Below are 27,195 nucleotides of genomic sequence, written 5' to 3' on the forward strand. Positions count from 1 at the left end.
TTCTTTCCCCTAATTGGGCAGAAATACCCTGGCTCGTGCAGACACCCGTGTTGCTGCAGTGAATGCACTCTCCCAGCCACCCCTTGATCGTGGTCCTTGGACAGCAACGTCATTACATGCTGGCCCTGCTGCCAGCCACTTGCTATTTAATGAAGGCTGTGCGTGTCCTAGAAAGACTGTGGCTGCTGCCACCCTGTTAACCTCAGCAGATCTGGCTTTTTTTTGGCAATACTGAGAGCGTGAGGTCAAGGAGAACAGAGACATCCTTTGATGGCTCACAGGGACACAAGGGTCAGCTGAGGTGTAAGGAAGTCCAGGGTGTCACAAAGACTCCTTGGAGCTGCTGAGCTCGTTCCCAGGGGATGAGACTAATTGGTCTTGGCACATTGTGTAAACAGATAGAGAGGAAGTAAAGGGTCCATCCTCCTGTGCTGCTTAGTGGGACTGGCTGGAGCTTCTTTGAAATCTTTCAGCAGCTTGAGAAGTCAAGAGTGTAGCATTTGCAGTGAGAGAGATCATAAGAGATCTCTCTTGGAGGAGAGCAGCTTTGGGTTGGCATGACAAGCAATCCAAAATGTCCTCATTTATGTGTGGGTAGGTGGCTGGTAAGGAAAGCATTGTTTTAAAGTATGTATTTCCAGTTATGCTACAAAGTCACTAGGTAGTTCTGAGCAAGTTGTGAAACCTTTCTGCCATGGTTTGCTTGCATGTATGAGTAGATAATATCAATACCATTGTCTTATGGAGGCTTGATGCATTATCTAAAATGCTTTAAGATGCTGGGATGAAAAAGGCCAGCACAGAAGAGAAAAAACACATCATGTGCTAACATTGTATTTGTCACTGCAGACACTGCACCCTTTTGGTGGGTGAGTAGTTCTAGTGCACGACGGGTGAGCGGAACTTTATCTTGGCTTGACACTGAAAGTGGCCTGGGTACAGTGTGAGCCCTGATCTGGGCTTAGCTGTGTAATCTTAAGCCAAACAGCCCTTCTGCTGAATATTGGAATACTGGCATTTTGGTTGGACTGGGCCTGGTGGGGCGATTGGCACTGAGAGCTTTCTTTGGGCTGATACGGTTTGCAGGATGGCACTCGCCACACTTGACCAAGGACCAGTGAGTGACCGCTGGCATGCTGGGGTCTGGGCTTTGGGCTGCTAGTGGCTCCAGGGTAAGATTTCCATATCCTTAGCGCAGCTGGGCTTTGCCCTTGCCTGTCTCTCCAGGACTTGACAAATAGCTTCCAGATAGAGAATGTGTGAGCTCCTGAGTCCTTTTCACCTCTTGGCCTCCTATTTGCATCCAGGCCTTGTCAGTTCCTGGAAATTGTTATCATCTGTCTGCCCGTCTGAGCTTGCCTCTGTGCTGAGGGGGTGCCGGAAAACCCACTGCTGGTGCTGGTGGTAGTTTGATCACTGTCTCTGCCCTGAGCCTCGCTCCCCAGAGTGACTGAGCGGAGCTCAGGGGCCTGTGCTGAGGGTAACAGCTTACACCATTTCCTAAGGGGCCCAGTGCCAGAACTTGTCTCTCCCAGGTGTGAAAAGTTGGGCCATAGCAGTTCTTTGTCCCTGGGTGCAGTAGAGCGCTTGTTGAAGCAATATAGTAAGGAAACTGTTGCAGAAACCGATTGCGCTATTACGGAATGAGAAATCCTGCTTCTGGTAACCTCCTGCAATTTTGCTTTTATTTTTTACCCACAGAAATATTTTACAGCAGCTGTTCTTCTAGTACAGGAGCCCCTGTCTATCTCACCCCTGCCAGCATTTGGCACTGAAGTAGCCAGTGAAACAAATGCTATGCCTGGCTTCTGTGAGGCAATCCTAGCATGAGAAAGTTTGGGGCTGAAAATGATTGATTAGATTGTCTGGTCTACTTGCCTGCAAGGATGCAGTTCTGTGGGAGGAGGCTCTGGGACTCTAGAGATGTACCACATGAGTGGGTGATGCAGCATGGTAGAGGTGTCTCATTCTTTGCACCTTTGGAGGAGCAGAGGAGATGTTGTCTTCTGGATTGTCTGTTATAAAGACTCTTCCACTCAGTGCCACCCAGCTGATGTCTGGTTTGCTGATTAAGGCACTTGTAGTCTGACAGTGGCAGAGAGAGGGTGGGAAGGAGGGTGCTGTCTGGGAGGCAGAGAGAGACTCAATAGTAAGGGAAGGCATGAGGAACCACACCCTGCCCCAAGGAGGCAATTATGACTGCCACGAAGCAGATATCTGTCTCTTTCTCTGTGTCCCTTGAGTGTTCCCTGGATGGTTATCTAATCCCTGCAAAAACATGCTGTAATGGAAGTGCCTGTGTGCTGCTGGGGCTGGATGAATCAGAGCATAAGAGTGTAGAACTTGGCCTAGCTGCTTCCTAGAAAGGGTAATGAGTTCCTCTTCTTTCCTGAAGGTGGCAAGTAAGTGGACTATGTCTTCACTCCACTGATGGTTAGTCTCACCTGCTGCCATGTTGCCAGCTTGTAAATGCCAAGGGCAAGGCAGGTGGGATAATCTAGTCTTATTCCTAAACTTTCAGCATCCATCAGCATGACAGAGGTTAGAGCATTCTCACAGAGTGGCTGAGGTTAGAAGGGAGCTCTGGAGGTCATCTTGTCCAACCCCTCTGCTCAAGGAGGGTCACCTGGAGCTGGTTCCTAGGGCCATGTCCAGATGGCTTTTGAATATCTCCAAGGATGGAGACTCCACAACCTCCCTGGGTAACTTGTGCCAGTGCTGAGTCACCTTCACAGTAAAAGTGATTCCTGATGTTCAGAGGAAACATTCTCCTGTGTTTCAGTTTGTGCCCATTGCCCCTGGTCCTGGCACTGGGCACCACTGAAAAGCACCAGGTTCCATCCTGCCTTCAGATATTTGTACACAACTATAAGGTCCCCCTGAGCCTTCTCTTCTCCAGGCTGAACAGTCACAGCTCTCTGTCTCTCCTCATAGGAGAGATGCTTCAGTCCCTTAATCATCTTTGTGGCCCTCTGTTGGTCTCTTTCCAGTACCTCCATGTTGCTCTTGTATTGGGGAACCCGGAACTGGACACAGTACTCCAGGTGTGGCCTCACCAGTGCAGAGTAGAGGGGAAGGATCACCTCCCTCAACCAGCTGGCAACATTCCTCCTATGCAGCCAAGGATACCATTTACCTTCTTTGCAGCAAGAGCACATTGCTGGCTTATGTTCAGTCTGGTGTCCACCAGGACCCCGAGATTCTTTTCTACAAAGCTGCTTTCCAGCTGGGTGGCCCCCAGCATATACTTGTGCTTGGGGTTGTTCCTCCCCAGATGCAAGACTTTGCACTTCCCTTTTCTGAACTTCATGTGCATCCTGTCAGCCCATTTCTCCAGCCTGTCAAGGTCTCTCTGGATGGCAGCACAACCCTCTGGTGTACCAGCCACTCCTCTCAGATTTGTGTCATCAGCAAACTTGCTGAGGGTACACTTTGCCTCATCATCCAGATCGTTAATGAAGATGTTGAACAGAACTGGATCCAATATTGACCCCTAGGGTATGTCACTAATTACTGGCCTCCAACTAGACTTTGTGCCATTGATCACAACCCTCTGAGCTCGGCCATTCACCAAGTTTTCATTTCACCTTGCTGTCTGCTGATCCAGCCTGTACATCAACAGCTTCTCCATGAGAATCTATGTTCTCTGTACATCGTGGAGATACAGAATTAGTTTCTGTGCACACCTGCTCCAATTCTGTCCTACCCCATGACATCCGTTGATACTATGCTCACCTTTCAGGTGTGCTGCTAGCAGACTTTCATTCTGATCACGCATCTCTCCTTGGCCCTCTTCCACCATTGCATCAGCTCTGGTACAGAGTGTGTTGGCTTGTCCATTCCTAGGGCCAAACACTTCTGCTCTTCTCCCTTAATCCCTCCCTTCCTGTTTTGTCTGAGTGCATTTTTCATCTGGTTTTATAACACATGCAAAGGCACAACAGTTCAGGGGGAAGATGGACAAGTGAGCCACTATGTGACTACTTCTGCCTGAAAATACTTACCTATCTCTTCTTCCCTGGGTATCTGGCCATGCAACTTTGCCGCCTTTGCCTGGAAGCTTGCATGTTGGTGAATGTAACTATTTGGACTATCATGGGACCTAAGTACCACCTGGTCTGTTTTCAAGCATGAGGCAGTAGCTAGAACATCTGCTGAAACATCTGAAACCTGGTTCCTTGAGGTGCTGCTTTGAATCATGAAAGAGAGTGGGGATTAGGTTGGTGAGGGTGATTTGGAGTGTACCAGAGAGCTTGGTTGAGGAAAAGGAAGATGAGGGAAGGAAATTAGATGTGGCTAAAGATTGGGAGAGTATGTGTTGAAGGCAAGAGAGATCTGTGGGATAGGAAGGGGAAGAGGAGAGTAAGAATGGGTGGAGACAGAGCTAGAGAGAGTCATTTTGTTGTATTAAGATTCCCAAAGGGACAATAATAGCACCTGGCACCAGTGGCAGTAAATTACAAGACTGAGGTTAAAGCCAATGGCTTATCATTTAGATTGGCAGGCTTGCTGGCTACCTTCCCAACCCTGCTGTCTTTCTTTTTTCTCTAAGCTCTAAAGCCTGGTAAGAAGGTATTAGACTAAAGCTGATTCTTTGGCTGAAGACCAGAGAGAGGAGATCAAATGGGCATATGGGCACCACTGGCATCTGGCTTTGGGATGTGACTTAGGGAGAAGTCCTGAGTGCTGCTGGTGATACTGTGTGAGGCGTAAACTCTTGGTGTGACTCTGAGGGGTAGGTAGGCGGGCCTGGAGGGAGCAAATTTGGGAAGACAAGAAAAAGTGTTCTCACCTGAAAGCAGCTGCCAGAATCTCTGCATGTGAATGGACAAGGTTGCGGTCTTGATCTCTAGCATTTTTCTCTCAAAGTACCACAGAGAATAATTCCTACTGAACTAGTAGAAAGAAAAGCCCAGTCTCCCATATCTACTGGCAGTGGTTTATGGTGGGTTGCTAGCAGGTCACAGAAAACATCACTCAGCAAAACCTAGAGATCCTAACTGCAGCAACAACACAACTGGTTAAAATGTGATTTGAGGTGGGGTGAATGGCAGTCACAGAGTAGGTGCTGGGTTGGATACACAAGGGTAGCTGTCCCAAGGGTAGCCATCCTGCAGCATATCCCTATTCTGTCTCTTGTGTGTTAGCTGTTGTGGGTCCTTTTTGAAGAAGGTTTTCCACAGGATGTTTTGTTTCTTGTTTTGACACAGTACAGTGCAGAAGGATAATGCTGGCACGTTTTCTTTCCTACTCTCTGAATTCAGCCCAAGTAGCCTCGAGGGCCTGGCAGATTAAGAAGTTTTGCTGCAACCTGTTTATGCTTTCTGGCAAGACCAGTTAGTAGATGTTGCTTGGAAGTGAAGGTCAGGACCTTCTCTACAGTGCTCACCTCTGGAATAGGGCTGGATTGTCCTCACCTCCCCCAGCCTTGGTGTGTCTGGACTAGAAGGGCTGCCTGGGTTGGGTCCCAGTGTGGCTGTTGAGTTGGCCAGATACTTCTCCCTTCCCACTCCCTCCCTCAGCATGTGGCTCATTGTGATACAAATATCTCATCGTTGCCTGGGGAGAAAAGGAGTTTGCAGGCAGCTTCACCATATGCTGTCACTGCCTATGTTGTATTTGGTCTGTGGATTAATGGATCTCTCTTCAGGCATGATAAGTTACATCTTTTGCTTATGATGGCAACCCCTGAAAAGGAGAAAGCTTTACAGTTTAGTTCTTCAGAGGATCAGTGAGGTGAGCTTGAGGAGACTGGAAAGGGTAAATAGCTATTTAGAACCAAGCTGGTTATTCCTCATGTAGTACAGAGAGTGTGTGATGGTGGTGGCAGTTTTCTGCTTGCTTTTCTGACTTTATTATATAGATTAAGAAACTGAAATGAGCAGGAGAGAGATGTTAGGCTTTTTCTTTTATTCCTACCCTACCACCACCACTAAGCATTGAATTCCCAGCTTAAGCACTAACACAAGTGACCAGTCTCTTAGATGTCAGCACCCACAAGATAACAGGGGCTGCTGCTACTTAAAAATCACGTGGTAAGAGGCTTGTTCAAAGTACCACACAGAAGTGATGGTAGCAAGGAATGGAAAACAAGAGCTTGTTTTTCCCTTTGCATTGCACTGGCACTGCTTAGCCCTGTATATCTGAAGCAGGACACCTTCCTCACCCAGCACAACTTGGCACTGGTGTTTGACCCCATGAGGCACTGCCTGTGAATGAGAATGAAGGACGGAGGCGGTAGTGCAGGTTTGGAAACACCAGAAACAGGGCAGTCATGTGATGGTGCAGATTAACTATTAATGCTGGGCATTTGTCCTCCAGTTTTGTGATGGCAGACTGCAAGCAAGCAGCTTGTCCTGAAACATGTCTGAGACTTGAAAATGCAGCAGCCATTCCTGTTCAGTAGGCGGAAGCTGGCTGAGCTTTTAAGGCCAAGCCCATGACTAGAGTAAACACTCTAGGAAATACTGTTTTTGAGACAAGCTTTGGTGTGGTAGAATAGCCAGCCTGGCTGTCAAGAACACAGCTGTCCTTGGCGTGGGCTGGGGCTTAGCTCTGGTTTTCTGCCTGAGCTCTGAATAGCCACTCCATTGTTGGCTCACATGAGAACAGCACTGCTGGGCTCTGCTTGCGCTTTCTTTCAGCTTGTTGATGTCAATGGGAGTTTTGGGCATTGGTCCACAGCTCACCTCACAGGAGGAGCACTCAATAGAGGCATCTACTTCTCATGTAGATGGAGATTGAGTTAAACCAGAGAATATTAATTTCTAAAACTTCCTGCCCTTCTCCAGAGCTGTGTTCCCAGATATGCACTTCTTGTTGAGCTGCAGTTGGTTTTGAGGAAATGATGACTGATAAGTCAGACATGAACCTGTCCTCTCCAAGCCAAAAACATGTAATTACATTTTTTCTAAATTCAAGGTTTCAAAAGCATAGGTGTCTTGGGGACCACAGGTATACTTAGAAAAGCACAAATGAAAATACTTAAGAGAAACCTTATTAAGTTTGCTGGTTTTCTTCATTGAAAATAATCTTTTCAATCTCCTGTTGGACTTTGCTTGCTCATGCAAAGCAATTTCCATGGGAATGAATTTGCAAAACTGAGGATCCTCTAGAGCATTAGGAGCTTAATGTAAATGAAGTCTGTGGTCGTGTCTATGCTAGGGCAAACTATATTTTTAATTCTAAAAATGTGCTTGTATTTTAAAATCTTGGCATATCCTTGCAAGATATAATTTCACCATCATGTGTTTGATTATGGAAAAAAAAATAGGTTGAGCAGTTATACAAAGGATAAAACCCTGAATTGCTTTGCAAGTTATTGTGCAGTCTTATTATCTATGCTGTCAAAAACGAGCATGCTTATAAGTCTTTCACCTACCAGTGGAGACTTTAGGAACCCCCGATCTTGCGTATCGCTTCAGAGGCTCATGAGGCACACCTATAGGCTCTGGCGTGACAGTATATGGGCATAATACGATTAAGAAACAAGACATAGTTTGACAAATCATCTTCCAAATTGCAAAGCTAGTGGATCTGTGCAGTTTCTAGTATAGATAGAAATATCCTTAAAATGGAGCCAGTCAGATGTCTGGTGTTCTCACTGCTGTAAACCCATTACTTATTACATTACAGGCGATGTGATTTGCAGCTGGGGAAACTGCCATAGGTCAGGGAATGCCCTGGGTTTCTTCAGCAAAGCCTGTTACTGCTATTGTTTGCTATATGTGCAGGAAAGACAGACAAGCCTCACAGAAGAACATGGTGTACCTGGCCAGATAAGACTGTATATTGAGCATACCTTAATGTAAGTCTTGAAACCTAAGCTGTGGTGCTTTGTTCAGAGCTCTGACTGAAATAGCACAGTGAGTTCATGATACGTGTATGCTCATTGTAGTTCTGAATTTGTTGTCCTATCAAATCAAGCTCTTAACTTGTTTTCAACTTAATATAATTTCCTGGCATCCTCTGAATAACACAGCCAGCTCTGTTAGCTTCTAAATATTGTTAGAGGAATGGGTGTAGTTATGGGCAGTGAAAGTGGTGCTCTTGGAAAACGTTTTTTGAGCAGAGACTTCTGTATGACATCTTTTTAGTAGTCTTGTATCTTTTCTTTCATCATACACCTAATGTTCTTTTCAAGTCTGACTGCTACAAGAAGTGTAAAAGGCATTTTTGATGTGCTAATTCTTCCCGCCTGCATTTTGCAGAGTCTTTTACTATGGGCAGTTATGCTAAACAGCCTGTGAAAAGACCCTAGAGATGAGTGAAATGGTAAACCACAAGAAGCTGGAAGAAATCAGATCGCTATCTCGTAATGTGGCTGCTGGTAAGGTTAGAAGTAGAAAGCAGCAGTGTAACTACTGTTGCAACTGGGAGACTTACATACGTTGCTTGGTCCACGGTATAAAACTCTGTACTGAGTTGAGACATTGGTTCCTTTGCTTTCCAGATGCAAGCATCCAAATCACTCAAACACCCTCAAAACTATTCATGTAAAGGTGGTATAAATTTTTGCTTTTATTATCAACCTTTCTCTGCACAGAGGATCTTGATGAATGGCCTTGAGACATTCAGGTCTACCTTTGTACTTCTGTTCACTCTTCTTTTAATGAGATCCCTGTAATCCACGAGGAGATGGTTAGTGATCTGCTGTGCCAATTGGACACCCACAAGGCTATGGGCCCGGATGGGATTCACCCCAGAGTAATGAAAAAACTGGCAAATGAACTTGCCAAACCACTCTCTATTATCTACTGGCAGTCCTGGTTAACTGGAGAGGTTCCAGCTGACTGGAAATTAGCAAATGTAACGCTCATCTACAAGAAGGGCCAGAAGGATGATCCGGGGAACTATAGACCTGTCAGCCTGACCTCGGTGCCAGGCAAGGTGATGGAACAGATCATCCTGAGTGCCATTACACGGCACATGCAGGACAATCGGGGCACTGGGGACAGCCAACATGGATTCATGAAAGGCAGGTCCTGCTTCACCAACCTTATCTTCTTCTATGACAAAGTGACCCACTTAGTAGATGAGGGCAGGGCTGTGGATGTAGTCTATCTAGACTTCAGTAAGGCATTCAACTCTGTCTCCCACAGCATCCTCCTAGACAAACTGGCTGCCTGGGGCTTGGATGGGTGGACTCTTCGATGGGTTAAAAACTGGCTGGATGGCCGAGCCCAGAGAGTGATGGTGAATGGGGCAAAGTCCAACTGGCGGCCGGTCACTAGCAGTGTTTCCCAGGGCTCAGTTCTGGGGCCGGTGCTGTTCAATATCTTTATAGATGATCTAGACGTAGGAATTGAGTGCACCCTCAGTAAATTTGCAGATGACACCAAGCTGGGTGGGAGTGTCAATCTGCTGGAGGGTAGGAAGGCCCTACAGAGGGATTTGGACAGGTTAGATAGATGGGCTGAGATCAACGGCATTAGGTTCAACAAGACCAAGTGCTGGGTCTTACACTTGGGCCACAACAACCCCATGCAGCTCTACAGGCTGGGGGAAGGGTGGTTAGAAAGCGGCCCGGTGGAAAGAGACCTGGGGGTGCTGATCGACAGCCGGCTAAACATGAGCCAGCAGTGTGCCCAGGTGGCCAAGAAGGCCAATGGCATCCTGGCCTCTATTAGGAATAGTGTAGCCAGCCGGTCTAGGGAAGTGATCGTCCCTCTGTACTTGGCACTGGTGAGGCCGCATCTTGAGTACTGTGTCCAGTTCTGGGCCCTGCACTTCAAGAAGGATGTTGAGGTGTTGGAGCGAGTCCAGAGGAGGGCAACCAAGCTGGTGAAGTGTCTGGAGGGTCTGACCTATGAGGAACGGCTGAGGGAGCTGGGGTTGTTTAGCCTGGAGAAGAGGAGGCTCCGAGGTGACCTTATTGCAGTCTACAACTACCTGAAGGGAGGTTGTAGTGAAGTGGGAGTTGGCCTCTTCTCCCAGGCACCTAGCGATAGGACAAGAGGACACAGCCTCAAGCTTTGCCAGGGGAGGTTCAGGTTGGACATTAGGAAGCATTTCTTCTCAGAAAGGGTCATTAGACATTGCAACAGGCTGCCCAGGGAGGTGGTGGAGTCACCATCTCTGGATGTGTTTAAGAAAAGACTGGACATAGCACTTAGTGCCATGGTCTAGTTGACATGGTGGTGTCAGGGCAATGGTTGGACTCGACGATCCCAGAGGTCTCTTCCAACCTGATTGATTCTGTGATTCTGTAAGATGATCTGAACTTTTGCCCTTCTCTAGTGTGGTGGGTGAATGAGCTCTCTTGGTCAGAGGACATGACCATTTTGTAAGCATGAGACTGGCCAAAATCCTGAACTGAAAAAAGGAAACACCAAAATGATTTGTGTGTTAAAATTGATGCAGATGTTTGAGCACTGGCATGTGTTATACAGGCTCTGATATGGATCTTACAGGCTATTGAGTTGAAGGTTTATTTCCAGTTATTTGGAAAGTAGATCTTGATGCAGACAATGGAGTGGCATACATGAGGTCAGCAGTTCTCCAGCTAGTCCTTTGTGGACAGCTTTGAGCACAGCTCTAAGGGTTGCTGTGCTGTGCTAACACCTGTTTAGAAGGGTAGTGGCCTGCTTCTGGCTCTGAGCTGGCACATCACTGCTCTTGCAAAGGGGAGGTTCAAAAAGTTGGCAGGAGTAATGTGTATCCTGTGCTGGCACCCATGGATAAGTGGAGATGCTGAGGCTCAGCGCATTGAAGTGTGCAGGGAAAAGCACTGTTTGCTGAATTGGTTGTATTGCTTCTTGCACTGGGGAGGCCTCCCTTGGACCAGCCTCTGTGCCATCTTGAGCCATGTGCAGCCATGAGGGTGTAAACAAAGGGGTTGGAACAGGGTATCAGAATCCATGAGTGCTGATCACTAGTGCTGAAGGGAACCATATACCTACTTCAGAGGAAGGACAAAGCACCAGGTGGGGGATACTGGCTCTTCTGAAATCCTTGCAAGCTGTTTACATGTGTACAGGCCTAGGTGCTGGCCCTTTCAAAGTTGGTAGGTCAAACCCCATCACAAGCTCTGAGCTTCAACCTGCAAACACCACCCCAGGCCCTGTATGCTGTGTAGCGTTGTGCTGAGAGGCAGATGTGGGCAGGCACTGCTGGATGCGGGCACGGGAGAACGTTCTCCAAGCGCAGTGGTTGGTTACATGCTGCATAAATGGATTAGCTACTGGAGTAAGAGGCCTTTATCCTATTAGCTAGCTAGCCACTTCAGCATGTTCCCTTGTCACTAACTTGTATGTGAGGTTCAGTGGGATGGGGGAGCAGAGGGACAAATAGGTGGTAGGGTGGGGAATGTGGGAACAGTTAGGTTCCATCGTCATTTCTCTCTGTGGTTATTAATGTTCTACTATTCCCACTTCACGGATGTCTATTTGAAGACAAAAATGGTCGGTCTGGTTTGTTAATCATCTTCTGGCCTGTAGTTTCTAATATAGTACTTGTTTATGTAAAACTATTTTCATGTGCTCATGCAAACAAATGGGATTTCACAAATAGGCATAGTCATGTGGAAGGAGAAGATGCTGAAATATGCTGCAGGGCTGTGCAGACATGACATGTACATGTGTGTGTGTGTCTTGGGAGGAGAAGTGGGAATCCGTGTGCCCTGCATTCAGACCCTGTGGAGCCCAAGCAAGCCCCGTGGCTCGGGTTGTTTGCTTGTTTGTTTGAGACAGGCTTGTTTTGGCTTCCCAGAGCTGTTTATGCAGTCAGTCTGCATTTGGCTTTTTCAAAGTTTCTTCGTGGTCCACAAATCCAAGTTATCATCGGAAGACGTGACCTTATGTGTTTTCTGCTTGAAGTTGCCTTTGTAAATTCTCCCAGCAGTACCAACTGAACCCAAGGCGAGGGTTCCCATGGGATAACGTCCTTTGCACTCAGCTAGAGAGAGGGTGGGAGGCAGTTCAGAGTCACCTTTTGAAGTTTCCATTGTGAAGAACAGGCCATGCTTGCCTTCCTGGCCACTGAAAAATCCTCTCCTGATTTAGTGCAATGAGTATACCCCATGTTGCCATATTTTTGAGAAGCTCCCCTAAGACTAACCCTCTGGCTAAGAATCTATTGAAAAGTTGCATATTCCAGGTTCTCCCCAGACAAACCTATTCATCTCCATTGGACATTTTCTGTGGTGGATTAGAGACAGATACAATGTGGTTTTTATACCTCTTGAAAAGTCCCTTGTGCTAACTATACCCTCTACGGCAGGTTTTTGGGCTGACTAACAGGCATTCAGGGCCAAGAATTTATACCTTTAACCTTAAACACTTGATATTACCATCTGAAACATACAGGTTAGCTCTAAAAACATGAAGAAATTGACTTAATCTCAACTTGAAACAATTTTGAGCTGCTTTTTTTTCTTTCACCTGCCATGTGTACAGCTATCCTTCCCTCTGCCAGGGTGAACCTGTATAAGCATGCATTCTCTTCTAGAAATCTGATGTCCTGGATGCCCAGGCTGTTTGCTGTCTGGCTAGTATGCACAAGGCCCTGTGGCTTGCACAGAGCATTCAGTGTCTTGTAGTTTTTTCTGTTGGCTGAGAATGGTGTAAAGGTAATCTGGCACACACTCTGGTAGTGCCTGTGTCCTTTGAGTTTGGAGCAGCCATCTGTGGATCCTCTTCCTCTTTGTGTCCCTGTAATATCACAGCTGACAACAGTCTGTACCTATCAGAATTTAATTTTTTTTTTTTCTTCTTTCCCAGGGTATACAACTGTGTGACTTTCAGAGCCCTCTCTGTGTCTCCCTGCTTAGAGGAAATGGTGTTTACTCTATTGCTTGACTTGTGCTAATGTCTTAACCCCTTCTTGGTGTGCTTGGGGACAGCATTTAAACAGCAAATGGTGGAAGTGTCTGGGGCTGCTTGTTTCAAGCCCCCAGGACTCCCATCTCTCATGTGCTGCAGCAGCAGAGCTGAGGGGAATGGGATAAAGCCACAGGAGGCAGCGTGCCTTCTGCCCTAGCTCTGCCTATGGCAAAAGTCAGTGGGGAGGGAGGGCTTTGGAGTCACGTCCAAGCCAAGGCTTCAGTCAACAGTCGCAGGCTGGGAGTGCAGAAGTGAGACAAACTATAGAGACATCAGATGATATGTTAGACTAGACTGGATGTTCCCTGTGGACAGCTTTGGAGCCAAGGCCAGGAATGAAGGGAGGAAACAGTCACATTGGCAACCCTGAATTAAAAGCCTTGTATGCTTTTTGTCAGGAGCGGCTACCATGCCTGCCAGCTGTGAAACTAGACCCCCCTGTCCCTTCGCACCCCTCCTCCCTTCCCAGCCTCTAGTGAGCAGGAGGGGTGAGCCCAGCATGTGAACTTTGGTAGCTTTGGCATGTGCAGATGAGTGATAGGGAATTAATGAATCCTGCCCCTTCTTTATATTTTTGTTACTCCACAGGTGCTGGAGTTTTTGGTCAGGTCTGTTTCCTGCACAAATGGAGCTTTGAATCTTTTCCAGGCCTCAAAGAAAACTCTGTGAGGGATTTGGGGTTGGCGAGCAGTGAATAGATGAACCATCTGATGTACCCTGTGGATCAGCAGACTCAGACTTTGCCAGACCAGCAGGGGAAGTGGCTGCTGAGCCAGAGATGCTTCATACAGAGTGTTCGCTTCCTCCATCCCCAAGTTCAAACCAAAGGGCTAGCAGTAAAAGTGCCAGGGCAAATCTGTCCCATATTATCTGTGCCTAGAGGGATGGGGCTTCTGTACAGATCCAGAGCGTATCTGGAGACCATATGCCACAAAGATGGCAGAGGAGCAGTAGAAAACCAAAGTCATTTGCAGAGAGGCAGAGAGTCTGCTTAGACCATAACTGTGTAAGCAGGTAGCTGTGTCTGCATTAGCTGTGGCTCTAGTGTGAAATTCAGGGAGAACTTCAAAAAGCAGCCTGTAATTTGAGTAATTTTGTCTGCTCTCTGGGCCTTGGGAGCAGTGGGAATTCAGATGGTCTGCCAGGTGGCAGACCTTGCTGGCCAGGCTTTGGCTAACACTCCTCTGTAGCAGGCATCAACCAGGTCCAGCAGCCTGGTGCCACTCTGCAGTGATCACTTGCCCATCCTTCCGCAATGGACATGTGCCTGGCTTGTGCTTGTTTAGAGAGCGATCACTTGTGGGATTGACTTGCTGTTCTGACAGTTAAGACTTCATCTGTGGTTCAGGGCCATTTTGTATTTGCTGTAGGCTCTCACCCATTTCTCTTCAGCAATGACAGCTGAGCCCCTCAAAACGAGGTGACTAATGACATTATGTTGGAGGGGATTTTGGTGACCACAGAAGTTATTTTGTTGTGGTTTTCATGGTGCACCATTTGAGTGTGTGATCCCAGGCAAGTCCCTACAGTACACTTTTTTTTTTGGTAAGGCCTTGCCTGTTTTCTTTTTTAATTTGAATTTATTCTCAGTGTTCACTTAATAATCAGCATTTCCTCTGCTGCTCTGTCCAGAGGCACGAAGTGGTCAGTGTTTGCATTAAATGGAGGCTGTAGATTCATGGCACTTGCTGGCAGAGGTGTTGCCTGGAAAACTGGGGCTCCCCTGCCTGATAGAGGTGGGGGCCGTTTATGATGGTGTTGAGAGACCAAATGTGTTGATGTTTTGCAGGGGTTTCAGATAGATTGATGATAAATGTGGTAAAAAAAAGTGTTAATGACTAATTAAACTGAATATGAAATAGAAACAACTTTCTAAAGAGTTCAGAGGCTTTTCAGGATATTCCACAGTATTACCACAGCTTAGTGTCTTCAGATGCTGGGGCTTGTTTTTGTAGGAGGGGACTGTTGGCCAAACCACTTGAATTAGCCTGTATTTTAAAGTGCTGTGAGGCTGTTTAACTTCTGGTTGAGCAGTCTGCGGACTGTGACAGATGATAATTGTGATTTAAGGCCGTGGCTGAAATACGGCCTGGTGCTGTGCTGCTGCAGGGGCTGGGCAGGGAGCTTGTGTCTGTCTGGCATGTGGACATGCTGAGTAGTGGTCTTGCACCCCTGGGTCCAGACAGTGGGTGCTCCTCTGGCATGGGGCATCCCTGGCTGAGGGCTGCAGGGAGTGATGCAAATTCAGAGTACCTTCAGGTGGTTGCTGGGAGGGTCGGGCCCCCTTGTTTCTCTGCTGATTAAAGTCATGTGTGCCTGAGAGCCTGAGCCTGGCTGGGGGGTGAGGTCAGCTGGAGCTGCTTCAGCTTTACAGCAGTAAGTAGGAGCCTGTGACCTACTCTTTTTCCTTACAGTTTTTGTGTTGCAAAGCTATGAGGTGATGCTGATGCCCTAGCAGCACTGCTTGGTGCCAAGGAATTTAAAAACCCAGTCTAAAACCAGCCTACAAAACAGCTTTAAAAGTTTTTTTTTTTTTTGCTTGTTATCATCCTAAACGCATTGGAAGGGCAGACCTGGCCTTGCCCCTGCAGAGTACTCATCACCATGTTGGCAAAAGGACAGGAGCCACGGCTTGGCTCCCTCACAGCCTACCGTGTGGGCATGGAGGACATGGAGCACTGCTTGCCTGGGTGGGAGATGGCTGCAAAAGCAGAGGGCACTGGGCTGTGGTGTTTTAGTGTGGAGGTGCCTGGAGCTGTCGGGGAGGCACCAAAAGCTTCATCCTCGCTGTAGATCTCTGGCTGTGGCTGTGTGGGGTTGCACGGCTGGCTTGTGGGAGCCCTGCCTTTGGGGGTAGCCGATCCCCTTCATTTAATTCAGCCTGTGCTGTAAAAAGTGCCCTGCTGAAATCCCCTGCTTTGTTGGTAGCATGAGGTTGCTGCTGGTTTGTCTGCATACGTGTCTCCCTGCTCTCTGGTGGCTAGCAGCTGTGGGCCTCCTGCCCCTGCAGCCCCCTGGGCCGTCTGCCCTGTGTCATGCAGTGGGACTGGACGGAGGTGGGACTCGGTCAAGCAGAATCCCACAGCCGCAGTGTGCCACACAATAGCCACTTTGTGCAACAGCCTGACCTCATCTGCCCACTGCACTGCAGCTGCACCCCTGCCCTGTGCCTTAACCCTCTGCACGCTCTCCCTGCCTGAGCAGTGGTGGGGCAGGGGACAGCCTTTGTTCGGCAGCCAGCTGGTGGGGAAGGCTGCTCCTTCTGACCCAAACCCAGCTCTGGGGGCTGGTAGGGAAGGAGGTCGAGCAGGCTTCTTGCTCTCAGACTACTTCCCAGGAGAGAAGGGCCATAGGGCTGTGCTCGCTCAGCCAGGTCGGTGTGTGCCCTGGGAGTGGTGTTGGGCTGGAGCTCACACATCAGTGTTCCTTCTGCACTAGCATCAGCTTCACCTCCCTGTCACAAGAAGCATCTTATTGAGGCCCCTTCAGCGTTCTGCTTATTAGGCCATGGAGTTGCTTCATTGCCTTTCTGTTGTTTTTTGCCTTTATGGACATTACATCACTGAGCATGGTTTCTCCTGTCACACCAGCCTTCTGCTATGACTTAGAGTGCAGTTTCTCCTCACATTGTAATGTTTCCTCTTTCGGTTCTTTTTACAAACAAAACATCATCAGTCTATTTCTATATTTACTTTCTGTGATAGACGTTCAAGCTTGGTCTGCCTTGTTCTTCCTGGAAGTCTCTGGGCAAACTGGCTGGTAGCGTTAACAGCATGGAAGTAAAACAAGAGTTATGGAACTGAGGAGACTTCTTAAAACTTGGTCTGCTTAAAACTTTGTATCCTGTCAAGAGCTTTAAGATGTCAGCAAGTGACAGACATGTCCATAGCTTCAGTCAAAGCACACCAGCCCTTCTGTGGAGGGTCCTCAGCAAAACTGACGAAAGGCAGACTTCTGGCCTGCTTGATGTTCTTCTAAAAGTCTGGTCTTTGAGTCAAGTTACAGCACAGTTACTCAATACAGACTTTTTTAAAATTTTGAAATCTTTTTCCTTAAGCAAGTGAAAATCCCTGCAAAATTCTTAAGTTGTAACAGGCTGATTGTATATCAGTATGTAGCATTTGATGAAGTGTGCTGATTTATTGTAAATTAAATGATGAGTTAAGTTGAGTTGAGAGTTCCTATGCTCTCTTGCCTGAAATGGGCTAAACTGGTTTGAAAAAAATGGTAGTAGTGAAACTGCATCCAACTCTAGACAGGCCTTTAGGTTTAAAACTACAATCAGATAATAAAATTAAATAAATAAAAATAATTAAAAAAACCCACCAGCACACAAAAGAGATGTTGCTTTGTCCTACAGAGGTAGTGAAAATGAAACCATTCCAAAAATAGAAATGTGCATATAAAAAGCAGATGTAAGATGAAAGGTGTTTATTAATATGCAAGCTGATATTTTGCATTGTACCCTGATTTAAGAGACTGTTCGAACTCTTACGTATTTTAAAATTAAGCTGTGATGCCTGCCTTTAAACTGTTCATTGCCAGAGTTTTAAATATTTATTTTTGAACTGCAGTGGTGTGACATAAATTCATCCTTGAGGATTCCCCGATTCCTAGAATGACCTTGCATTAAGAGTACCTATATTTTTTTTTTTAATATATGTTACAATCGGCTGGATGATGCAGTTTGTATACAATAGTTCTGGATACAGCAGCTTGTGTGCATTAGCAAATACATGCGTGCACCACTTACTGTCTGGGTTAGTTCACAACTGCTGAAGTCAGTGTTAGAGGACTTGGAGCACTACTACTTAATTGGAGATGTCTCCTGAAGCAAAGCTGGACTAGAGAGCTGTGCTTCAAGAGAAGAAGGGGTGGTGGTTCATATCCGTGGTATTTTGATGTGGCAGTGATGTGCAGCAAAGCCACACGTGCCAGTTCAGAGGTTCTTACAGCATGTCATTCAGTAAATGTGTAACCCTCTAACTGATCATTTCCAGTTCCTGCAACGTTCTTTTGAGTCCAGGTCCAGGATGGAGGGAGTCACTGGGTTATAAGCAGAGAGTATTTGTATAACAGGAGGTGAGATTGGTGGGAGGATTCTTAGTCTGAACTGATTCTGCTGTTTTCTAGGAGTTTAACCCTAAAATGTTCCAATTCAGCCTTATTTTTAGAGTGAAGTGTAACTCTTGTGCCCTCAAAAAGACTTTACATTTCCTTAGTCATGTCGTTTCCTCCTTTTAAGTAGAAGCCACAGCAGATCATAAAATATACTTTCGTTTGTGCAAATAATAGTGCTCCCAAGCTGTAGGTTTCAGCTCTGATGCCAGCAGTCCTGTTGGAGACCAACAGGAGGGACTTTTTAATTGAAATAGGGAGGCTGAGCACAGATGCTGCCTATTTTTCTTCCACCTGCAGAAAAGGAAATGGAAGACAGTCCCAGAAACCAAACCCAACAATTCGTTCTCAGCTCTGCTACTAACATTCTCCATGACCTTCAGCAAATGTCTGCTCTTCTCCTTGTCATAGCTCCCAAAAAAATAACTTGAGGAAATAAAACTGCACTTCCATATTGGCCTAGTAGTTAGGAATAATCCCAGGGTTACTAAACTGAATGTGTCACCTTTCTTACAGGCCATTCCCCCTGGCTTTAGGCTGCTGCAAGTCATGTAGCCAAATAAGTGTTATTTCAGCTCTGCCTTGTATCTGTGTAAATAGGAGTTAATGAATTGCTGCATCTCGTGGCTGGTTTGTGATGTGGAGGCCTCCAGAGGGAGGATGAGGAGAGGCTGCTGTGGAAAGTCCCTGACTGTTGCTAGGCAGCACTACGTTTTAGCTTCCTTGTCCGAGAGTCTGTGCTCAGGTTTGGCAAGGAGAGGGAAAACCGAGGGATGGAAAACCATACAAAGATGCTTGACTTACTTTTTGTAAAGCATGGCTTTACTGTGCTGGGTGCAGAGAGCATGTGGCTGCAAGTGAGGTGGAAGCAATTTGATTAAATAGAATAACATTCAATAACTGGCCTTCTATTTATTCATTCTCAGCTGCAGGATCACATGGCTGGCTTGCTCTCTGTCCCTCCCTCTGTTTTATCTCTTATGATGATCTTGGACCCTTGCAGTGAAGCTGGAAGAGTGCAGTACAAGTGGTCTTGCTCCATTTCCAGTCTAAGTAGAAATAGGAAAACCCAGCAATTCCAGAGAGCTTCCTCTGCTGAGGTTTATGCTTCAGTCTTACAGCCTGCGGATGAGGGGATGTCATGTTTTCATTTTAGTACTAAATCCATCAAGAGGCCCACCAGAGATCACTATTAACTAACAAAAATTGTTCTGTAGGGCATCCTGCTTTTGCTCCACAATGCAACCTCTTTGAACGACAGCAAAAGTGCAAATAGTGGTAAGATCCTCATATGATTAAAGCTCATCACGACAGCATCGCTAAAAGAGGACCTCTGTTTTCTGCCAGAAGTGTAGGACTTGGGATACAGCTGAGCACTTGAATTCCTCTTGGTAGAGTCTGTCTGGTTGTCCATCCACCCACAGGCTAGTTCAAGCTTTTCTGTCAGTCTTTGTCATCTTCTTGTAATTGCTGTCTCTGTTGTTCCTCCCTCTGTGTTTTAATAGACAGCCAGGATTAATAAATTTAAAGTCTTGCTACCTCTGCTAATTTGTAGTTGGGAAATATCTTTTGTTGCACCCTGATGGAGTCATTGGGGAATCTGTGGATGGGACCTCGCTAGGCATTGGACCCCGCTGGACTGCACTTGAGGGTGGTGTACTTTCTCCCTGGCTGAGAGTTGTGTTTGAAGATACTTCTTCCCTTTCAGCAGAGGATCCTGTAGTGCTACTGAGGCACTGTGGAATTTGGTGTCACAGCCTTGCTCTGTCCTTGGGTGGTTCAGCCAAGTACCACTGTAAAGCTTAGCTTTACAGCAGCATGGAGAAGCTGAGAGTCTTGCCCAAAGCTATGCAGCTTGCAGGCAAATGGGATGTGGCAGGGTATGTCCCACTGTAACAGCGCTCTTCCCCCAAAGGGTGGGATTTGAAATCAGGAGTCCCGATTCCCACTTTCATTGCTTGACCCTACTTTGCATGGCACATTTTATCCCACCAGTGGGTTTGTGGCTTGAGCTATCTAGCTTACCCTTCCTTATCCCCACCAGCCAACATTTCACAGCAGTCTAGAAGAAAAGCTTCCAGAGAGACCAAAATTTTGCAAGACCTCACAACTCCTCTCTTTGCCCTTCCCTGCATCCCTGGGGTTTTTTGGCCCCACCAAGTTCTACCTCCTCCTCAGTCTTTTTCACTGTGTGGTTGTGGGGGGTCTTAAGAAAGGTAGTAACCTCACAGTAAATACCAGCCTTAGAATAACTGCCTTGCAGTTTGGCTGGGAATGGAGCCCTGTGTTGTTTTATAGGAATTCCTGGAGAATTACTTGCTTAGTCGGACAGCACAGGCTCAGGCTAGTTCTGTTCAGCAGTTCCCTGTGTCTCCTTCTGCCTAGTTTGTGCAAAGACCTATTGTGTCCTTTTAGGTTAGAAACCTTGGTGCTGTGCTGACACGGCAGCCTGTGCTGCCAGGTCAGGCTTGGGGGCAGAGGCATCAGGCATGGCTACTGTTGAGCCCTTTGAATAACACAGGTAGCATTAGGATTGACCTGCAAAAGGATTAAGAGAAAAAGTTCAATCCTTGCAGCACCTTCCTTCTCCCCCATGCATGCTTGAACAATGAAAAGTACTTTCTTCAGGCCCTGAACTACTCACGTAGAAGTTTCAAGACTTGCTGCGGTGCCTCTCTCTTTTCCAGGCATGGAAGTGGGCTGTGAGTGTGCTGAGGGCTGGATTTTAGATTCAAGAGGCTGGTGCATGTAGGAATGGTGCATGGGTCTCCAACCCTCTCTCCAGGTTTTGGGCAGCTGTGTGGTTTGGCACTGCAAAGGCATGCTTATGGGGTGTAGAATGACAGAAGGTGGTGGAGGAGTGGGACTTCTCCCCCCACCCCCCAGCTACACTTTCTACTGGAAAAAATAATACATACTTTCACTTGAGCACTGTCTTCAGTTTAGCGGTTTTTTTTTTCCCCTGATTTTTTTGGGCATTGCTTGTGTATTTTGGGGTCTTTTTTGTTAAGCTTTTTTGAGTTTCCAAGGCTGTTCTATTGTGTTGCTTTTATCTTGTCTTCTACTGGAAAAAGCGGGAAGACTACAAACAAAACGAGAGAGGAAGTAGAAAGGTCTCTGTATTTACCATCCATATTGGTAAGATGGTGACATGTCTTTCCACTGGTCTTTTGTGTTAAGAACTTAATCTGAAAAACATGTTCAGTTGCTTTTTAAAAGTGGGAGGGTGGTGGTGGTAGTGGGGAGTGTTTTCCCACACTTCACACAGCTTTCCAACTGGAAAAGGGTAGAAAACAGTCAGGAGCTAGGAAAATCTATTTCTTTCAAAAGCTGATGGAGAAGTTTCTTCCTGACATGCCTCCACCACCAAGCTTTTCACTATGAAAAATGTAGTTGAAGTATTTTTTATGGAAAAACTGTTCTCTTTTGAAGCCTTGTTTTTTCACTTTGAGTCATTTTTTGGAAATTTTTTGATGGGAAAGAAAGATTTTACTCACTTGCCAACTTTCAAAACACTGCTTCAGAACTGGAACAGAGCTGCAACTCACCTGTTTATTTCCGTAGTTACACAGAGTAATTGCTGTTTTAAGTATATCCTGTTTGCTAAGTTGTGTGGTTCATGTGTTATGACAACTTTAACGGCTCTTACAGTATATGGCAAAGGGATTTAGGGCTGGGGGCAGGTGCTTTTTACCTTGTTTTTTAATTCTAAATAAATATAGTGAAAATAAATAATGGGAACATCCACATTTACATTAAATAGACTATTTTTTTTCATAAAAGGCAGATAAATTCACCTGCTTCAGGGCAGAGTCTAACCACTAATTGACAGAAATTAGGAAGAAACTTCCTTCTAGGCAGTTGTTCCGTCTCTTTCTATGTGGAATTTCTTGTATGTTCTTTCTAAACCCCAGGGTATCAGCCACTGCCAGAGGACTCTGTGCAGGTTGAGTGAGACAGTCTTAGATTAGGTTGATTACTTGATGGTCACCTCTGGTAATTCTTAGTCTTTCATATCTCACTTAACCATCCATCCATCTTGTTTACTAATCAAATGCTGATGAAAAGAGACTCCCTAAAACCTCTCTCTCTCTTCCCTTATGCTACTGCTACTAATCGCTGGATTCTACTTCTCTTTCAGAAGATGCTGCTCAAGAAGAATTGTGGAGCGAAGACTAGAGTTATTAAAATTCATGTAAGTTGCCCTTTTCTGGTGCCGTTCCTTCATCTTTCCACATATGTGTGGTGACACTCTTCAAACATCTACACCCAGAAGATTATTTCTGGAGGTCGCCTGTGGCATTATCAGCTGCATAACAAAAGTTACTAGTCTGGAGTATAGACTGTAGGTGCAATTTAGGTTAGGTGCTGACGAGGCTAATAATACATTGGCTTTTCCATTTTGGAGACTATGGGTTCAAAGCTTCCTTGGAGTGAAAGTCTACATCCTCTGCTGTGAGCTTATACAGTTATGCATAGCTGTCCTGTAGGGTGTCATTTGAATCCTTGGCCAAGGGAAGTGCTGATCTGAGGTAACAAGTGGTGTTCAGTAGGGGTGAGAGGTACTGGTATATAGCTGTGGAAAAGGGACTGTACCTGCATGGTGCACTGGTGTCTGCAGAACTGTGTGGGATGTGGGACTGGATGATGGCAGATGAGAGCTAGATTGCTTGGGTGGCTTTGTAGCTGGGATGACAATGCAGTGTCTGAGCATCTCCCGTTCTTGAGCGCACGCACACCTAGCAGAACTAGGTTTGCTCAACATTCCTGCTTGTAGTTTGTGCTGTCTGCATCTCTGAGTCTTTGTCTCTGGTACCCTGTCCCCTGACTCTTCAGCCAACCCTATCTGCTTTGTGGGTACCTTAGCTTTATTTTGGTCAATGCTGTATGCTGCTGTGGGAGATATGTGCATGACCTTGTACATTGCAGCCAAAACAAGTGCCTCAGTCCACTGAGCCCCATATGATCCTCCACATGTTTGAGATACACAGGCAAAAACAGATCAGGGTGAAGAAAACACATAACCTTTGTGATAAAACTGCTACTTTTATGGTAGTAATTATAGCCTTGCAAGAGGGATGAATGGCAGACTAGGATCCTTCAGGGTTTACACCTCGCCCAGGAGGAAATGGGACTGATGCCTTTGTGTACCCAGAATTGCTGCTGTTTATGGGTATGCTGTTTGGGTGCCCCTGCCCATCGCTGCTTTGTGGGTGAATTTGGTATTTGAGAGGAGAAGGAGCAGGTAGGGCTAGCTAGAGCCTTGTGCAGAGCTGGACAGTATTTCTTCAACTCCTCATATGCCTTCTGCCAGGGCACTTCAGTCCTGTCTTCCAGCAGCCCCACAATGACTTGATACTTTTGATTGCACAATTAATCCTGATCTGTTATGTATTCTCTTGTGCTTCTGCCTGGGTTGTTTTCTGTAGAGCTCTCTCCTCCTGTGCCCCATGAGCTCTCCCCAGACTATGCCTGTCCTTCAGACCTACTGACAGTCTAATCCTGTTGCAAAGTTTTAGTGCAACTTGTTTATCACCTTCCTTTATGCCTGTCCCACGTGCTTTCGCTGTTTTTTCTGGATGTCCCTGGACTGCATCTATTTCCAGTGCTGCTTGGTGGCAGTACCCCAGTCCCTGGGGTTTCAGTGATGCCTCTGTGGGGTGGTTTCCTCTGACACCTTGAGCTCATTATTGCAGCTTACTTTTGTGCCCCTGGAGAATCTGAGAGGCAGAACTATCCCTTCGCTCCCTACTAAGCCCATGTCAGCTTGCACTAAAATAAACAGCAGAAACTGAGAGCACACCCTTCTGACAGGTGGCACAGAATCCACGCTTCTCTGGCCAACCTTGCTGAGCTGCAACAGTGCATCTCTACCTGAGGTGCTTGTGTTGTTTCCATGACAATAGCATATGATACTTCAGTTTCTTGTTGGTCTGTCATGGTGGCAAAGCCATTAGGTAAAGGAGCATTTTTGCTTCCATTTTTCAAATGATTGTGAGTGCCCACTTTTGTGTACCCAGCTTAGAAAGGAGGCAGCAGGTCCCCAGCCGAATACCTTGCCGAGGTGCCTTAGCTCTGGAAGCAGCTGAGAGAGGTCGATACCTCTGAAATATGCTGTGCTCTCATCGTATAAAGGGAAACCTCAGTCCAGCCTGTAAGACATGCTTGGCACAGGGTTCCTTCTCAGTGTTGCACAGCAGCAGGACGAGGTAACAGGCACAAGTTGAAACGCAGGAAATTCAGGTTGCCCAGAGACACTGTGGAATTTCTGTCCATGGAGATACTCAAAGCATGTCAGGACATGGTCTTGGGCAACATGCTTTTGCTGACCCTGCTCTGAGGAGGGGGGTTGAACTAGACTATCTCTAGAGGTACCTGCCAATCTCAACCGTTCTGTGATTTCTGGCTCATGCCCAGCACTTAGTAATGGAGTCAGAGCACACCAGGGACCTTAGTTCACTTGGGAGGGCTATTCTGAGGCCCTACTGAATGTGGTCTTTTGCAAAGGATGATAGCAGGAAGCAAGGTGAGAGGCCTGGTTCTCTGTTGCTGAAGATCTGGTGACACAGGTTCAGTGTTGGGACTTTGGCATTGTGATGACGTTGGAAGAAATGAAGACAGGTTTCTCACAGCAAATGGGTTGATGAGCTGTTAAAGGAGGAAGCAGGCATCTGTCTGCGTGTCTGAACAGGAAACATCACCATGTGAACCAGTTTACTTTTGTCACTGTAGCCCTGAGAAGCCCTGATGCATAAGTGCACCTGTTTCAGCACAGGTAAAGAACACACAGCCTCTGAACTCAAGCGACATCCAGACAGCGTAAAACTGGATGGAGATGCAGTGAGTGGACTGGTGTGAGGAGCAGGCAGGCTGCCTGATGGTTTATGCTGGGGATTTGAAGCAAGGAGCCCTGCTTTCTCCCCCCATTTTCCCTGCTGCTGAATAGCTTGAGGGCGAAAAGATTATGCTTATTCCTTCCTGTGCGAGGCAGATGATGACAGTGACCTGCTAGTAACATCAACGAAGCATTTCCGTTCTTGTGAGGACAATGTCTCATGTGGTTGTGAGATAATGTGTACTTTTAAAAACACCCTCCTCCTGACTAATGTTTTGGTTGCCTTGACATCTTGGGGCTTTGCTGACGTGTCAGGACGCAAGGTGATGCTCTCTCATGCATCATGCCAGCTATGCTCTTCTGCTGGAAGAGTCTCCCACGGGAAGGTGAGATGGAGGGGCAGTGTCTTTGCCTGTGGCACTGAAACACAGTTTCAGCCCTTGGAAATTTTCATGGTCTTTGGGAGTCTTTCTCAAGCAGGTGACATAGGCTGGGTTTTGCTTCTCCATGTGCTGTTTTAACACTAAGGTGCCACCTTGTCGCTGTTCCCTGTACTTCAGCTTCCCATGGGTCAGCTTGGGCGGTGTTAGGCTACAGCCTTTCCACTCGCTCAGCAGTTCTTCTTGAGCGGGATGATGGGACAGTGATGTGACAAGTCTAAGAACCTAGACAGATTAAGGCAGAGATTAATAAACTTCTCAAATGTGCAGCAGCTCAGTTGTGTTTGAAATGTTTTCAGGAATAGCAGTGGTGAGAGGTCAGGGCCTACAGTGAAGAGAAAATAATATTTAAAAAAAAAAAAAAATCTCCCTTCTGTCCCCCTGCCCCCCCGCGCCCCCCCCCCCCAGTAAAGGATAATGCAATAGGAGAATCAGCCCCTGCAGGCAGGCAAGCAGAGACAAATTGGAGGTGACAGCGTGTGTAGGAAGTATGGATTTGTGCATAATAGATACATGTAGCATAGCATGTGTCGGTGCAAGGTGAGGGGTAGACATGGGCCTACATGGGTGTTGCACAGTGAGGTGGGCAATGTGTGTGTGCAGACCTGGTCACTGGTGCCCCAAAGTGTCAGCCAGTGTCATATCTGTAACTGGAAACAAGTGCTAGGTGTGAGTGAGAGGGGTTACATGCATGCGTGTGGGTATTTTAGCATCCAGAGCATGTTTGCGTGGTGCAGTTGGATGTTGCGTGGAGACACTTCCTTAGCGCTGGAAGGAGGATGACTGTACGAGCTGCACGTGCTTGCAGGGTGCAGCTGCCTCTGCCCTGGACCAGGCTTGGTCAGCTGTAGCCAGTTCTGAATGCAGAGACTCATCTTCCAGAGTCTTTCTATAATACAAGTCTTCTGTTCTCCAGGCCCTCTTGGGATGATGGTTACAAGTCTGTCATTTAGTCTTATTCTTGTTCTTCCTTCACAGACTCCTACATGCAGTCTCTGAATGGGATCAGTAGAGCTGGGCTTATCTCAGCAGCAGTAGGTGGGTAGAAGACCCAACTAGCAAGCTCCTGGGTATCTCAAAAGTTCTTGTTGGGGCAGGCAGAGAGGGAGTAAGGATTTCAAGGCCAATCTGATAACCTGGCTGATCAGAGAGATGTTTTCTGCTATGTAAAAATAAGAATTTTAAATCGGAACATAAATGTCTTGTCCTCTTGCCTTGATCTTATCAATGTTGAGAACGCCCTCTGCTTGGACAGGGTCCAGACCCCTGGAATGACTTCCCTGTCTCTTATCTCTTGCATCTGCATCCTAAAAGGCCACTGCAGAAACACGATGGGTTTTCTTCTCCTAAAACAAGAGACCTTTTCAGCTTGGAGTGGAGCAGGAGATATGCTGGCCTGAGCTTTCTTGGCAGATGCCTGAACTATTCGCAAATGCAAGGCATGCTAGGTGACAGAGCAGTATTGGTGCAAACCTCTGGTTTTGGCTGCACAGCAAGAAGTAAAGATTTCTGAAAAATCAGAAGACTCTTTGTTTGTGCGTACATACATATATATATATATATACACACACACACACACACACACACACACATATAGGTTGCCCCTTCCATCACAGGCTCCCAGTGTGCTTTGCAAGCTTTGTTAAATATAGCATCCCAGAGGCAGATAAATACCATGACTGCAATTTCAGAGTGAGTTAAACTAAGAAACTAGCAGAGAATGTTACTTGCCTGAAAAGAGACAGTGTGAGGAGAACTTAAGTCTGGGCTTTGATCTTCAAACCACATTCTTTAAGCTGTGACATCATGATCCCAAACTGCAGCTTGCTAACAGTTTGTCAAACCCTCCTGGTTGTATTTAGTATGTGACTGAGTGCCTAAACCTGAACCTGCCCTTTAGAAGCAACAAGAGAGACTCTGCCCCCTGGCCAGTCGCATTCTTGGGTTACTTGCTGGGCAGAGGCCCCTCATGGAGATTTTG

General features: G+C 46.7%; 1 protein-coding gene across 3 annotated transcripts in view; it reads left to right on the forward strand.

Moving 5' to 3' along the window:
• The window catches only part of LOC137666799 (uncharacterized), a 61,667-nt gene that overhangs the window by 24,210 nt on the left and 10,262 nt on the right, over nucleotides 1-27,195 (forward strand). Inside the window, exon 4 of one of the 3 annotated variants that reach the window (XM_068407044.1) lies at nucleotides 22,081-22,134. The exons of 1 other annotated variant lie outside the window; for it this stretch is intronic. In XM_068407044.1, the coding sequence (XP_068263145.1) occupies nucleotides 22,081-22,134 (54 nt within the window). The remainder of the gene's footprint in view (nucleotides 1-22,080; nucleotides 22,135-27,195) is intronic. One more of the 3 variants, XM_068407052.1, reaches the window with a different exon arrangement.

This window comes from Nyctibius grandis, chromosome 1, assembly GCF_013368605.1.
Source record: "Nyctibius grandis isolate bNycGra1 chromosome 1, bNycGra1.pri, whole genome shotgun sequence".
Classification (NCBI taxonomy): Eukaryota; Metazoa; Chordata; class Aves; order Nyctibiiformes; family Nyctibiidae; genus Nyctibius; species Nyctibius grandis.